Source organism: Hevea brasiliensis, chromosome 4 (assembly GCF_030052815.1).
Source record: "Hevea brasiliensis isolate MT/VB/25A 57/8 chromosome 4, ASM3005281v1, whole genome shotgun sequence".
NCBI lineage: Eukaryota > Viridiplantae > Streptophyta > Magnoliopsida > Malpighiales > Euphorbiaceae > Hevea > Hevea brasiliensis.
In genome coordinates, this window is record NC_079496.1 from 8866118 (window position 1) to 8882572 (window position 16455).

The 16455-nt window shown below is 32.5% G+C and overlaps 1 protein-coding gene, 1 long non-coding RNA gene and 1 pseudogene across 2 annotated transcripts in view; 1 reads left to right on the forward strand and 2 right to left on the reverse strand.

The window, feature by feature from the left end:
- The window catches only part of LOC131179170 (uncharacterized), a 41253-nt gene that overhangs the window by 4758 nt on the left and 20040 nt on the right, over positions 1-16455 (reverse strand). The window lies entirely within an intron of this gene.
- LOC131179169 (LRR receptor-like serine/threonine-protein kinase RGI1) lies at positions 3645-7290 on the reverse strand (annotated as a pseudogene).
- Positions 13303-16110, forward strand: LOC110638440 (inosine triphosphate pyrophosphatase). The gene is made up of 9 exons (XM_021788997.2): positions 13303-13541; positions 13632-13696; positions 13825-13888; positions 14001-14010; positions 14893-14924; positions 15037-15149; positions 15278-15354; positions 15459-15670; positions 15790-16110. The coding sequence occupies exons 1-9, from the start codon at positions 13412-13414 to the stop codon at positions 15867-15869; spliced, it is 783 nt and encodes a 260-aa protein (XP_021644689.2). The 5' UTR covers positions 13303-13411; the 3' UTR covers positions 15870-16110.

Genomic DNA, 16455 nt, shown 5'->3' on the forward strand with positions numbered 1-16455 from the left:
ACTCAGCCACGGGTGCAGTAGCATGCACAAAAACTTGCTCATCCCTTGGGAGGTTTTTGACCGTTAACTTAGGTGGACAAGGAAGAAAATGCTTTTGGTCACTAAGAGCATTATGATCAGAAGGTACATTACGTGCACTTGCATGCACAAAAGCGAAAACAAGACCAAGAATGTAAAACCACCTCCCCATCGAACTCAGTTAGCTAGTTGAGGTTGATGTATATGTGGTGGTGGTGTTGCATGGCCGATGGATTATATACAAGGGAATGGAGGGTTGGTGACCGTTGAGGGTCATAAAAGGGTGACTTTGCTCTCATAATCTCGAGAAGGGAAATTCTTTGAATTTTGAATCAGAGAGTTAGGTAAATCAAAAGAAGGGAAATTTAAAGAAGTCATGTGTCCTGTCTCATTCAATCATGCCTGCTAATTGCCAGATTTTTTATGTACTTTCATTAAACTTATACTAAATTTCTACAGTTCGAAAAAAAGTACATAAACTCTCAATTCAAATATTATATCAAATTAAAGAGTTGGGTTAAATTTTATTTAGGACATAATTACATAGCATTTAAAAAAAAAGAGAAAATTAATAATGATAAAAATAATTAATAATTATTTTAATTAGTTAATTTTAGAAAATTTTAATTCAAAAAATTCTCATTAATTTTATTTTTTTAATGATGAAATTTAAATTGTATGTTGGCTGGAATATGATATGAGTTGACTTTTTGTAGCCATTGCTATGGAACTAACTAGCAAGTAGATGCGTCCTTCGATGTGCATTAACTTTAAAGCCAAGTTGGCAATGCATCCTTCTTCGGCTCTTTAGTTGTAACTAGGGTGTAGAAAGAAATCGACAAACCGATCAATCTGATCTGAATAAATTTAAACTTAAATTAGTGATTTTATATATAATTACTTTCGATTTAAGTTTCAAGTTAATATAATAAAAATCGAATCTAAACCTTCACACGTGCACGCATATACATATATAAAATACATAAATAACTTTATTTTATTTTTTATTTTTATTGAACAATACATAATATTTATTTTTTAATTAATGCACATTAATGCATGATAATATGTGTATGAAAAAAGTTTAACAAGAGTTGAATTACAAAAATTAAAAAAGGATTAAAACAAGTAAAAATTACCCAAATCAAATTCAATTTGTTAGCTTTAGTTTGAATACTATCAAAATTGACTTTTTCAATTTAGTTTGGTAAAATACATTGAATTCGTTCAAATCGATTCATGTACACTCCTAATTTTAGCAATTCACAAAATTTTAAAGATTTTTAATTTTTGTTATATCAAAAAAAGAAATTCTTAGATAAATATGTTAAAATATTAATTAATTAAAAACGATTATTTAATTTAAATACTGCAATTGTTAATAGAATTTATTTAAAAATAAAAAAAATTGTGACACCTTTGTTGACGTTGAACAGTCTAGACTGAAGTTAGCCAGATGGAGATTGAGATATTTGGGAGGCCACAGCAGGCTGAGCCCAACAAAGGCCTACTGGCCCAAAGTTGTGGTTTTCGAAGAGGCCAATGTTTAACTGTTGAGATAAAACGAGCTTTAATTTGTTTTCCTTTTGCCTTGTACAACTCAGCCTTACATATATTGAACAACTTTTATTTATTTATTTGGTGATAGAAATTGGCGTAGAAATAAGCTGACCATAGAGCTACTTTTATTTATTGAACCAACATCATGGACTCCTTTCCTTTTTCATGTAGTTCAAGCACTATAATTCATTCGCAACAACTGACAGAACATGAGTTACATTGTTATGTACTGAATCATGGAGTTGTAGGAACCCAAAAATGCAAATTTATACTGTATATAAGACCTAACTTTATCCCAAACATCTACTTCTGCATTTGATATAGGTTTCTGAACTATTGGGCAGTGGGGCTGGTACTGGTAGCTTTGAAGATAGAGAGCTTTTGCCTGTTTTGCACCTTCTTCTTGGTAGTAATAGATTCAAATGTTTCTCAAGAAGTGGTAACCCCTGCAGTCTTTGCATAGATATATAATACAACAATCTTTGGAATATTGTCATAGTAACCAGTATCATCAAAAGATAAATGGGCAAGTTTCAAAAATCAACACCCCATAGAAAAGGCAAACTAATGATTTTTCTCTTTTATATTAATGAATTAGGGAATTGCTATATTAATACACCTGATTATTAATAATTTTAATTTATATATATATATTTTAATTTTAATATATAAAAATAATATAATATATATATGTATATATAAAAGTTACCTTATAATTATGACTACTTATTTTAATTTTAATAGGTTAACTATTAAATAATTTATAACTTATATATAATAGAGAATGTCGCATATTAGTCATATGGCAATATTATAAAAGAGAATATCACGTGTCAGACTCTTTTATTAATCATTTCAAATTTTACTTTTTATTACTTTTATCTCTCAAATTTTTTGATAAAAATTTCATAATATAAATAATTAAAAAATATATAATATATATATGTGTAATTAATATAGGTTAATGTATTGTAAGTTACCTTATAACAATAATTACTTATTATAATATTAATAAGATAATTGTTAAATAACTTATAATTTACATATAATAAGAAAATGCCACATAGCTATAAGAAAATATATGTATCAGACTTTGTCACATATTAGTCATATGATAATATTATGTAAAAGAATGTCAGGTGACGGATTGAGTTACCGGAGCTTTGTCTTATTGCTTTAGTTACTTCTTACCTTTCGTGAGTCATGAACAACTCAAAATCAATCATCCAACACCCACAGAAATAAGGATCAATTATTAGGTCATATATTGATCATCTCACACTCATAATTTTTGTAGTACAAGACACGTGCAAAAACCTTTTTTCTCTGGTGAGACAATGCTTTTTTAGCAGAAAGTAGTGTCCTTTCTAAAATGGCACAGCAGTCTAAGAAACTTTGGAAAAGTTCTGAGTTGCAAATTAGGAATCAATTCTTTCTTGCTGGGCAAAGTGAAAGCCAGAAACCAAACCCCAATTATGCTGGCACACACTCATGATCATGAACGGGAATCAATGGCCCAACTGATCATGGGTCCCTCTGAAGTAGAATATTGAGGTCAAATCAATGACTTGATCTTTCAGTATTGTTCTCTGGGAATCAACTTATTGGTGAACTTTTACTAGATTCTTTCTTTATATCCTGCCTAAGAACTGCCATAATTTGAATAATGTGATCAGTTTACTATAATGAACCAAAACCAGAACTAGCACACACTTTGCTTAACTGAATTTCCTCTTGTATTATTATAGCACTAGATAAGCACGAGCAATCGATCTTGAAGGAAAAGAAGCGCTTGATTCTTATATGCCATTTTCCCAATTATCTAGGATATAGACCATAGTTCAAATTGGAATTTAGATGATTTAAGGAAGCAGAAGTTTTTCTTCTTGTATCTGACATTACACCAAAAGCCAAATCCTGCAAGTATTGGCTCTATTTGTTGCTTTGCATTAGTCATAAGAAATATATCAATCTTTAATTTCTTTACATTAAAAAGAACAAGGGGTTACCAAACATATAAGAAAACAATCTTCCCCTCTGCATGAATCTGCAACATCCAGAATTTATCACTTGAAACCCACTTTGGCATTAGAGGAAGATGAGTAAAGTAATGAGGAAGCAGAGAAGCTTGAGTTATTGCTTTTTCGATAAAAACTTTGCATTGCTGTCTTTGATGATGAACTTGCTGGAACTGCACTACTTGATTTCTTGTTTTCTGTATCAATTGCTGGTGATCCTTTAAGAAGCATATCGACTTTTGCATACTCCTCTCTCTCATGTTTGATCTCCTTAAGCATTGCAGCCACGTCCTTCATGGTAGGTCTTTCATCAGGGGAGGAATTTACACACAATAAGGCTATACCTAATGCTTGCATCATCTCATCGATTTCTGGTTCCGGTCGAGATAATAAGCAAGGATCTAGTACTTCAATTCCTCCCCTCTTCTGTCTAACCCAATCTGCTACATGTAGTCCTTCTGGTATGGTTGGATCAATTGGTTGCTTGCCTGTCAGGACTTCCAATACTACTACACCATAGCTATAAACATCGCTCTTCTCTGTGATCTTCATCATATAGCCATATTCTGAATAGAACAGTAAAGTGGCTTTAATAACATTGTGTATGTATAAAAGAATATCCTTAGGTAAATGTTATATTCATCAATTTTCAATGAATGCAAAATATATATGCAGACCACAAAAATTGAATTTGGGATAGCGCAAGAAAGCAAAATACACGAAAAAGACAATTAAATACTGTGGTGCACTTACCAGGTGCAATATATCCATAAGAGCCTGCAACCGTATTGGAGGATCGAGCAAAATCACCATCATCAACAAGCTTGGCAAGGCCAAAATCTGCAATATAAGGCTCAAATTCAAGGCCAATAAGGATGTTATTGGCTTTGATATCTCTGTGAACGATTGGAGGAACACAATCATGGTGCAAATAAGCCAGGCCTTATGCTGCTCCCAACAAAATTTGGTACCTAACATCCCATTCCAATGCATTTCCTGTTCTTTCATGAAGGAGACTGCCCAAGCTTCCATTAGGCATATAATCGTACATTAGCAATCTTGTATTTCGATTCCAACAACAACCCAAGAACCTAACTATGTTCTTATGCCTGATAGAGCCAAGTGTTTTTACTTCTGCTGAGAAGGAATCACGAACGCCACTTTTGTCATCAGTGCATCCATTGGCTGCAGCCATTGTATTTAGCCAGAGCTTCTTCACAGCAATGACTTCACCATTATCCATATCAGCACGGTAAACAATACCAGAACACCCTTTTCCAATTACATTGGCATCCACCATGCATCTCAGTACTTGATCCATAGAGAAATTCAACTTCTGGAATGGAGTGAATTGCCAGGGCCATGAGTCTCCCAACCCAGACTCATCATCATCTCTGATGGTTCTTTGTGCACGAATAATGGCAGTTGTTCCTATAATCACCATTGCTATTGTCAATGTGATCAACAAAGAAATTGCTAGCTTAAGCTTTCGAGACTGCCTTATGTCATCTCCATTTACTGGCAGTCCTGTCCTGCCCACATCACTCAAGAAACAGGAGTCCTTGATTGAAGAACACAGGCCTTGGTTAGCAGCCAAGTCTGTTGGTGATAGCTGTCTAAACAGCTTATTATCAGGAAGATAGCCAGTGAAGTTATTGTAAGATATGTTGAGAGAAACAAGGTTGTCAAGACCTGCAAGCTGACTTAAATTTCCCTCAAGCTTGTTATGTGAAAGGTCTAATATTGAAAGCTTAGTGAGTGCAGATATCTGAGGTGGAATTGACCCTGTAAGTCCATTATAACTGAGATTGAGAGCAATGTCAAGGGCTTCTATTCGACCTAATTCCATCGGGATGCTGCCAGTGAGCTCATTGCTGCCAAGATCAAGCAATTGAAGGCTTGAGCAGAGGCCAAGTGATGAAGGTATTAATCCGGAGAATGAATTTCTGCTCAGAATTAACTTGTTAAGTGAAACAAGGAGACCCAAGCTCCCTGGTATTTGACCCTCAAATTGATTAATGGAGACATCTAGGACCTGAAGTCCTCTTAGAGATGACAATGAGTTTGGCAGGGTACCCTGTAATGTGTTGTTGCTAAGGTCTATCATTTGCAATTCTGTGCAGCTTCCTATTTCATCAGGGACAGACCCTTGAAGGCGATTGCTAGATAGATCAAGAAAGTTCAAGTTCTTAAGACCCGCAATTTCTTTAGGAATGCCACCAGAAATCCTGTTGTTACCAAGTCTTAGTCGCACAAGAGAGCTACAATTACCAATCTCTGGTGTTATAGAACCAGAAATGTCATTAGATATTAAGAGAAGCTTCGTGAGGTTTTGAAGCTGAAACAAGCCTGGAGGAACGCTTCCAGTGAGCGAATTGTGAGACAAGTCTAGTGCTTGAAGGTTACTGCAATTAGCCAAACTTAAAGGAATGCTTCCTTCAAGCTGGTTTTGCCAGGCCAAGAATACAGTGAGCTTTGACAACTTTCCAAGCTCAGGTGGGATTAAGCCTGAGATCTGATTTGTGTCCAGTTGCAATTGCAAAAGATTTGAAGCATTGCAAAGACTGGATGGTATTGAACCAGATACTTTATTATTACTAATCATAAACTCTTCAAGCTCCAAAAGACCTCCTATAGAAGAAGGCATGGTCCCAGACAGAGAATTCAAAGAAAGATCAATCATTTTCAAGCTGGTACAATTGCCAATCTCTTCTGGGATGACTCCTACAAGACTATTTTGCCATAACAACAATTGTTCAAGCTTTTCAAGCTTGCCAATCTCTGGCGGAATTGATCCAGAGAGACTGTTTTCATAAAGAAACAAGCTTACAAGCTCAGAGCAGTTACCTATATCAGGAGGAATCTCGCCTGAGAGCATTGTTGTATAAATGGACAATGTTTGCAGCTTGCTTAGCTTACCCAATGAAACAGGCAAAGAACCTGAAATTCTTGTCTCAGCCAACCCCAAAATAGTCAAGTTGCTGCAATCTCCAAGCTCGTCAGGAACTTTGCCAATAATGTCTTTGTTCCCTCCTGCTCTAAGAGCTTTAAGACTGGACAATTTGCCTAGCTCAGTTGGGATATAACCACCTAAGTGATTATCGAAAAGAAGCAGATTCTTGAGTCTACTGCAGTTGCTTAGCTCAACTGGCATTTTTCCAGTTAGTTGATTAGAGTTCAAAATCAAGTCCTCGAGATTTCGAAGCCGGCCAATGCTGCCCGGAATGATGCCAACTAGACTATTAGAGCTTAAGTCGATGGACGCGAGTGAAACACAGTCACCAATATCAAGTGGGATGGTTCCACTGATATTGGCATCAGAAATGACAAGTTTACTTAGAAAGCGAAATGAAGAGAGATTGAATGGTAAGGGAAGCTGAAGAGGAACTGATTGGATGTTTATTTCAGTGACAAAACCTTGAGGAGAGCATGTTATGGAGGTCCAGTTGCATGGAGTAGAATCAAGATTGTTCCAATTAGAGAAGAAAGAGGATGGAGATGGAAAGGAATGCAGCCAAGAGAAAAGAATAGAGGCTTCATGGTTTGGTGCAGCCAAGGAAGTTGACAGAAGAGTTGGGAGAAGAGCAAGGATAAAGAATGATAAGGAAGAAGAAGGAAGAGAGGAAGAGAAGAGGATTTGCCTCAAGCTGGGCATCGACATTTGCCTCAATTTCCAAAACTTTCTTCTCGGATTTGCATCATTGGTTTTTGCTGCTGCTTCTTCTCTTTCTAAAACCTATGTGTCTTGCTTGATTTTGCTTGATTTGAACTCAAACTCAAACAAGTATGGTGTTAGTATAGTGTTTAGGACCTTGCCTCGTAATTGCACAAGCAAAACTAAAAGAAGGAATAAAATAAGATAAAGAAATTTTAAAAAATAATTAAAAAAAAACAATGCCTAGAGATCAACAAACTGCACCACCACCTCCATCACCAGCCCACACCTCGCATGGGATCCTCCTCTCTCTCTCTCTCTCTCTCTCTCTCTCTCTCTCTCTTTCTCTCTCTCTCTCTGATGCATATAAAATAATGGAAGGTGTTGCCAGTTGGGTTCACGCACAGGGAAGAGAGGCACCATCACATGCACACGAGTTCTATATATCTTTTTTTTACAAGCAGAGAATTGTTTAATTTGGTGGCTCAGCAGGAAATCAGTTTGGCTCGGTTTTATTATAGTTTAGTTTTGACTATTATATATATACACACACACCCAGTAAAGAGCAGTTAGCACTTAGCACTTAGCACCATCTCCAATTCAGTGTTTTCCTCTTCAGCTACCAGTCTTCCATTTAAAATGTAAACAGACACTTTGCTTACTCTATCACTTAATTAAATTCTTGGAAGTTTATTGGGTTCGGTTGCTCCTTTGAATTCTTGCCTTTCCTGTGAAACACCTTGGTTTTTAAAGCCACTACATGTGTCATAACTCATAAATGTGAAAATTAATTTCTTCATCTAGTGAATATTTCAATCATCTTTTCGATTATATATAAAATTTACAAGCTTGAATTCTAATTAGAATTTATATATTTTATATAAAAAAAAATGTTATTGTTCTAAACTTAAATATCGAAAGAAAGTGCTTTTATTTCTAATGTTGTAATAAGTTGACAGCTTCTAAGAGATGGGTTATAGGTGTTCTTGGCAATTATCTTAGCAAGATTTAAACTTTTGCATTGAAGCTTCCACCAAACAAAATTGGAATATATAATTGCCTTATAAAGCATTGGCATGTAATTAATGGGATTGAAGAAATTAACTTATTCAATTAACTGCCATACTGGGGATTTTTCACCCACTACATTACAACTATCCTACCATCTAAGTGTCTCAAGCATAACATTTATATTTCATAAACTTGAAATGAAGAAGATGCACAAAACATTACATGGAATGTCATTAACATTCAGAAAACAGTTGGGTTTTATTTTGTTATTTCGCTTTCTTTCTGATTAATTAAATTCACTTTCTTATAATAATTAATTCTGAATTAACAAAAAAAAAAAGTCATCAAAGCATATTGCATAATATAGTTTGAAGTTAAACCATCTCTGATCATTTGGTTAATACAAAAATTAATCAGGCTTATCAATGTAATTATTCATGGTAATTAGCATGCATGTAAATTTATCAGAAATGTGATAGGAAGTGTTGTGACAATTCCTGACTGTTTGTGCATGCAAAAATAAATAAGCAAACAAAATTATCATGCATCTTCTTATAACTTGCATTCAAAGTCACAAAAGTAATGCTCGATATCATGGCACAGAATCACTTTCTGCTCAAGCTAAGAAACATAATGGCTTATTTTTACACGTATTAAAGCCTAATTAGGACAGTAGGGTTAGCATTTCGATTATTTTTGAGCTGACAAAACATAATATGCTGGAGGGTATCCTTCGAAGCAAGGGATTAGGTACAAATCACTGTTAGATCCAATGTTATATACTGTGCACGTTTATATTTTAATCAATAGATTACAAAGCAAGCTCCAAAATTTCTCATAGGGTTCATCAGACATTTGTTTGCGCTTAACAATAAGTTTTGGGGAAAGAATCACCAATTAATTTTTGAGCTCATAATTTCATTACTTTAAAAATAATTGTAATATTATAAAATGATTTTCATTTGCTTTTGAAGAATTTGCAATGAATTAAAAAATTTTTTTGATAAGAGTATAAATTATTCAATAAAATAATTCTGTTACAATTTTCTTTTAATAAGTAATTGGTGAATAATAAATTGATGGCATGGAGCTCAGTAATTGGCGGTCTCATAGGATGTAAAAAAACATAACTTCTCTAAGGCTATATCCTTTAAAAAAAAAACTTTTATATATGCTAAAAAATGACCCTATTAAGGGAAAGGTAAATAGAGGCATATGTAGATGTTTCACTATAAAGAAGAGCTAATAGCTAAAGGGCAGCAAATTAGCAATCATGTGGCCAAAGGAAACCCTAAGAAGTGGGTCAGTATCTTACATTCCCATAATCATGAAAAGAAGGAAAAAGAGAAGAGAAGCAAAACCAAACCAAACAAGACAAGGCAAGGCTTACGTCCCAATCTATAACTTATAGTAGTGAGAAAAATAATTAGAAAATGGAGTTTTCTTGGCGGTGAGTGAATTGAGTAGAGAAAGAAGAAAGAGCACATCCCTGTTTTTGAGGTCATGTCACGTGAGCATGGGAATCCACTAATTGCTTCACCAAACCAAATCCTTTTTTACATTTCTTAATTTTATTTGATATAAAATTAATAAAGGATAATTATTATTTTTATAATATTTTATTTTTATCAATATTATTTAAATATTTAAAAAGAAAAAATTATTTTTTTATGAATTAAATGTTAATATTAAAAATTTAAATTAATAATTATCATTTTTAAAAATTAAAATTTATAAAGAAAATATTTACTCTTATTTTTAAACTTTCTATCAATCACATTTTTATATTAATAATATTAATTATGAAATATACAAATTAAAGTATAGTAATTTGTCCCATGTGGGACAGAGTGTCCCTTAAACTACTACTTTGTGACCATAAACACCCCCCGCGGCCTTGCGAATTTCCCAGTGACGTATTTGCTTCTGTCACGAAACCAAATCAGCTTACCCACACACCACTGCCTCCTTTGCCTTTTGAAAATTTGAACCCAGGAGGGTGGTCTTTTATGCTCTTGTTTTGAAGTCCTAGACACAGCCATTGGATGGATCAAGGATTCCTAATCAACGGTCAAGATGGAGAGCTCATAGTCCATTTTATAAGATCAACCTTCTTACGAAGAAGACAGGAACAGAAGCACAATGAATATAAGTATATATTGTGAATGTGTTGAACATGATCAAAAATTGAGTACTTATCAGATCATAACACAATTCAATGAAGTGTGCTTTAAAAAATAAATAAATAAAGTGTCATGTGATAATAGACTCAAATTTATTTTAGATTATTTATTCTCATAAAATGAGTATATATTATATAATTAAATTAAATACGCAACTACAACCATATATTATTCATTTTAAGATGTTTATAAAATGTTTGAAAGTATGGTCGAATGATTGATGGGATGAAACATTAGATTGTTGTGCAAAGATAATAAAAAATAAAAATATATAATTTTAAAAATTATATTTACGTGGATTTAAAAAAATATATTATTTTTTTATATTTTAATTGATTAATTTGATAATATTGAAATTGTTTGATAAGCACCATAATGTATGTTGTGTGACTGTTATAGCCCAAATAATGTTGGTGGGAGTTGCTTTTCTTCTGGGTAAGCAACCACCATCTGAGCCCATTGGGCCATTATGTTTGTATGCTCTGTTGTCCTTGATCTACTCCCATTACCAAATACGCAAGTTACGCTGTGCCCATACCTGGCTCCAATTTTTTTTCCCCCATTCTTGGAATCATGCAGAAGTTTGAAGCCACACCCTTACAATACGAGACAGAACAAAATACTCTCCCATTAACAATACTGGTTTTCATGACCAATGAGCAAAGTTCATTGATACTAAAATTGCCTCTAAGATTTATTGGGCCTTTTAGCAATCACATTGCGAATGGGCTAAACTTCTTTTGAGTGTAGATTGGGTCTTTCACAGCTAACGACCATAATCCAAACCAAGTTCTAGGCAATAGGCATTGTAATGTCAAAATTTTTTCATATTCATGATTTCATAAGGGCGAGATTTTGCGAAGGGAAGGATTGGATTTGTGAAGAGCTGTTGGTCGAGGTTAGGTATTGCCAAGGGCCTCCATGATAGCGAATGAGGTGAAGTTCTCAGAGGCAATGAGCTCGGTTACGGTGCATTGGCAGCACTTCTCCTTCTCGATCAAGTCGTGGATATTTTCTGGGTGAGAATGATTTCTGTGTTTCTGTGCTTCATGTTCTAGAATTCGACTTTTTTTAATTTTTATTTTAATTAAAAATAATAAATAATTTTTAATATTTAAAAACTAAAAAAAAATTATTATTAAAAATATAATGTTTTATTAATATCGACTGATTTGAGTTAATAAATCAAAAGTTTTGAGTTAACGATATAATTCCTTATCAAAAGATGCTTATTTTTCTTCACTCCCCAAACGGAGCCTTAACAAATTGAGGGGCCCAGATAACAAAAACAATAGGTAAAGCGTGGAAAAACATACATTGAATATGTCCCGCAGTTGGACCAAAATCCATTTTTCATTGGCTTGACTCCCTCGTATTGACTCGTGCTTTTCTAGCATTATTTCGCATTATTATTAAAATTATTATTAAGAAAATTAATAGTAAATTATTATTTTTAATGTAAAATAATAAACAGATTTATTTAATTTTTTTTATTTAATATTTTAATTTTTAAATTAAATCACAAAAGAAGTGCTTTATATATATATATATATATATATATATATATATAAGTTTCAAAGAAATAAAGAAAGCGTGAAAGTACATTCTAAAGGAAACCAACCTCAAGTTTATTTGCGAAGTTATAAAGGTTTCAACTTCGAAGCTAAGTTGATGGCATTAATGAAAATTCGTGCAAGACAAAAGGGCTGTTTGGTGTAACATCGGAATGACTCTTGGACTTTTTTTTAAATCATTGAAAAAAAAAAATCGTACGCATTTATTATTTATTTTATTTTTATATATTCAGTTTTTGTCCTTTTTCTTTTTCACCGCTTTCCACACTTCTCTTCTCTAAGTTGACCCATGCATTTACGCTTATGTCCTTACAGTTACAGTGTTTTTCTTCTTCTTAATTAATGTCTCTTCAATTTCCCACCAAAAAAAAAAACAAACAACCCTAACGCGTCAATTACTTTTCACACCTTTTCTCTTCCCAATAAACTAAAGCCACTGCTGCTTTTGTGTTTTCTCTACCTTATAAATTAAGTAATGTTACCATTCTTTACATTTTAAAATAATAATATCAAAATACACTTTAAAATTAATTTTTAATAACTATTATAATAATTAAGTATAAAATATATTTTATTTTTAAATAGTATATTTTAATATACCTTATATTATTTTTTAAATTACATTTAATTTTAAATTTGCATATAATCATAATAAATAAATTTTTTCACTATAAATATAAAAATTGTAATAATTATTTAAGTATTAATTATTTTATTTATTATTTAAATTTTTTATATGATAATTAAAAAGTAATTAAATTACTTAAATTATAATAAAATAATCTTTAGTTTAATTAAATTATGTTTTATCTTAAATAAGTGTTAATAACAGTTTTATATAGTGTTTACTTGAGATAAGGAAAAAATTATAAAAAAAATATTTCTTGATATTTTTAAAATAATAGATGATTATACACAAACTAATATTTAAAAAAATAAATAAAAATGGATGGAGAGAATAATTATTTTTTTTTTATTATTTTCTATTATAAAAAATAATTTGATTATATAAAATTAATTAGAATAAATTATTATTGAATTTTAATAAAAATATCTTAATCCAACTAAACAATAAAATTCACATCTACTAATTAATAGAAAAAAGAAAACTCTAAAATACAACTTTTAATAATTAATCCAAATGCCTGTGTTATTATACAAGGGACATTTTTGGTAATTGACATAAAAATCCGTTCGGTACAAACAAGCCTTATCCCACTGGAGGTATAAAATTAGCGAGGCAACCAAACAGGTCTTAATTTTCCTTTTTTCCTCAAATCAAAGTTTATAAATATATCTCACTCTTACAGTGTTGTAAAAGAAGAGAAAAGAAGAGAAAAGAAAAAGGAGAAAAGAAAAAGAATAGGAAAAGGAAAAGCTGCGACCCAGAATATGGCAGTAGAAGCCTTGAAGGTGGTGATTACCCGGCCGGTGACTTTCGTGACCGGCAACGCTAAGAAACTGGAGGAAGTCCGAGCCATCATCGGACAATCCATTCCCTTGCGATCTATGAAAATTGATCGTACTTGCTTTCACTTCCTCTCTCTAAAACTTTATTTTTCTCTCTCTACAAAACTAACTGGGGTGTGCAATTTGCCTTTTGGTTTTTCAGTCCCTGAGCTTCAAGGTGAACCAGATGAGATCTCCAAGCAAAAAGCTCGTTTGGCCGCTGAAAAGGTATTTATCCATGTCCGTATATAGGTAGTGTATTTCATTGTTTCTGCGCGTGTGCGCTTTCTTGCGCGTGTTTGTTCGTCTCTGTTTGAGAGTGATACTGAATTCTTTTTGTTTACTGCAAATGGAAGGTGAAAGGTCCTGTGTTAGTAGAGGACACTTGTCTTTGCTACAATGCCCTCAAGGGTCTTCCAGGTACAATTTATTTGGCTTAGGTTTTGAAATTTTTTTTATGTACTTGTTTTTTCGCTCTTAATTTTGCAAATGTAGTTGGTTTATGTGCTGATTGATGATGGTTTGTTTGCAGGGCCATACGTGTAAGTCTTTTATAATTCTCTCTTGCTTCTGTTGATGAGGTGAAGTATCTTAAAATTTTTGTAGAAACTTTGTAATTGTAAATTTCATTTCTGCTTATTTGCCTTTTAATTTCATAGCTATACATGTGAGAGAAATTATGCGCTAAATTGATGGAAAGTAAATATTCAAGCTATTCCATAATTGATTGATTTTGTGAGGCAAATAAACACTGGGTCCAGTGATTGTGATAGCTTAAATTTGTGCTTTTTAGATGTTTTAATTTTTCAATTATAAGTTGGAAATTTAAATTGGGCTATTTATTTGTTGTTAGTTGTGACCACTTCTAAATGTATTTGATAATTTGCTGGTTCATATTATGGTTATTTGACATGATTAAATGTATTATTTGGAGTAATTGAATTTCTCCATGATAATAAAACCTCACAGCATTGGACTTAGGCATCAGTGTTTTTGCAATTGACATGTTACTTGTCTTAGAAACGTAACTTGAGGCAGTTGAGTGCATTGTATTGAGCCCTTTTGACAATATGACAGATCAATTTCCTGCTTGAGAATTTTTTTTGGGGTCATTTTGTATTCAACTGTCTTTTCTTTCGCATGACTTGCATAAATGCCAATCTAATTGTGGTGGGCTTCTGCTACTTTTTGCTCCAGTCAAGCTGGTCCAAGGATACTATGTTAACTTAGTCCTCATTTTAAAATGCTCATTTTTGAATGTTAGAACACTATTTATGATCAATTGATAGTTTCCAAAATAAGATGATGCTGTAGTTTAATATAGCTTTTGCAATACTACCAGTTATGATATAGCTTTCCCTTTGTGATTTTTTGAATTGAGATCAATGATTTACATAAATTACTGTGCTTGTTAAATCATGCAGCAAGTGGCATCTGGACAAGACTGGTCTTGAAGGTTGTACTTCTCGCATTTTTTTTTTTCTTAGACATACCATTATTATCATTATTATTATTATTATTATTGGTTGTTTCATATCTTGTAACAGTTTAGCGTTACCTTTTGTTAGGTTTGAACAACTTACTGCATGCCTATGAGGATAAATCAGCTTATGCATTGTGTACATTTTCTTTTGCTCTTGATGCTGACTCTGAACCAGTAACATTTAATGGGAAAACTATGGTACTCTTTAAAGTGTTTTTTAATCTTAATCAAATGATCTAATTATTCTTTAAGTGATAACATATGGTATTATTCTATTAAATGTGTTTGTTTTAAACCAACATTTGACTTGTTGCTCTATCCTTTAGGGAAAAATAGTTCCTCCTAGGGGACCCAAGGATTTTGGATGGGATCCAATTTTTCAACCTGATGGCTATGAGCAAACGTAAGTTCAACTGATATTCATTTCTGTTCCTGCTGTTATGTCTTTGTATTGAAACTCATAAATGCAAAGATTCAGCTAAATTTTTTATTTTCTCTTTCATCTAGTTTTGCAGAGATGTCAAAGGAAGAAAAGAACAAAATTTCTCATCGATACAGGGCTCTTTCATCAGTGAAAGCCTACTTTGCTGAATCTGAGTTTGTGTTTAAGACTGATGACTCAAAGGAGAATGAGCAAAATGCATCTGACAAGAGTAAGAAAGATTCTTCTGTTGAAAATGAGAAAGGGGACTCCACACCTAACAATGAATCTAACAAGAGTAAGCTATTGTTTTTCAAGTTCTATTTTTTTTTTTTTTTTTTTGGTTATTATTTTATAGTTTAACAACTATCAGTGTTAAGTTGTGCTTTGCTAATCTCAGTAATGGTTGTTTGTCAGGGAAAAGGGAAGATGATGTAGATTCAGAAGCAACAGAAGAGGATGGATCTGGAAAAAAGGCTAATGTGGAAAAGAAGTAAGCTCTTATTTTGGGATGGAAGTCACAGAGGATATTGGCATTAGTTACTACATTTTGTTTGGGTAGAAGTATTTTTATCTAGTCGGAGTTGTTGGAGATGTACCATCTCCATGCAAATTCTAAATTATGTTTTTAAATGTGTAGAATCTATGAATTTTATTACTCTACCTAGTCAATATGAACCTTTTGAAATATTATATATGCTATTAAATTTTAGTAAATTGGTTGTCTTACGAGTATAATATAGTTTTTGTCTGATGCGATTGCAGCTGTTGGCTTTTAGTAAATTTTGCCTTTTGACGATTGCAAATCAATATTTGTCAAATGCTGGACTAGCTGTTAATTGGATGTGTGTTTTCAGTTCGGAGTTTGTCTAAGAATCATGAATGGTTTTACAATTATTATATATATAATTTTAATTGCATGTGAACTTCGTGTATTCATTTTTGGGTTTTTGGAGTTCTTGGGTTGAAATCTTGAGCTAATTTTTTTTTTTTCTTTTTTTAGCACTTAATTATAGTATACTTTATGGTGACGGCTATGTTATCATTGGAATTGCTTTAAATCTAACATGCCAAAATTTGTAT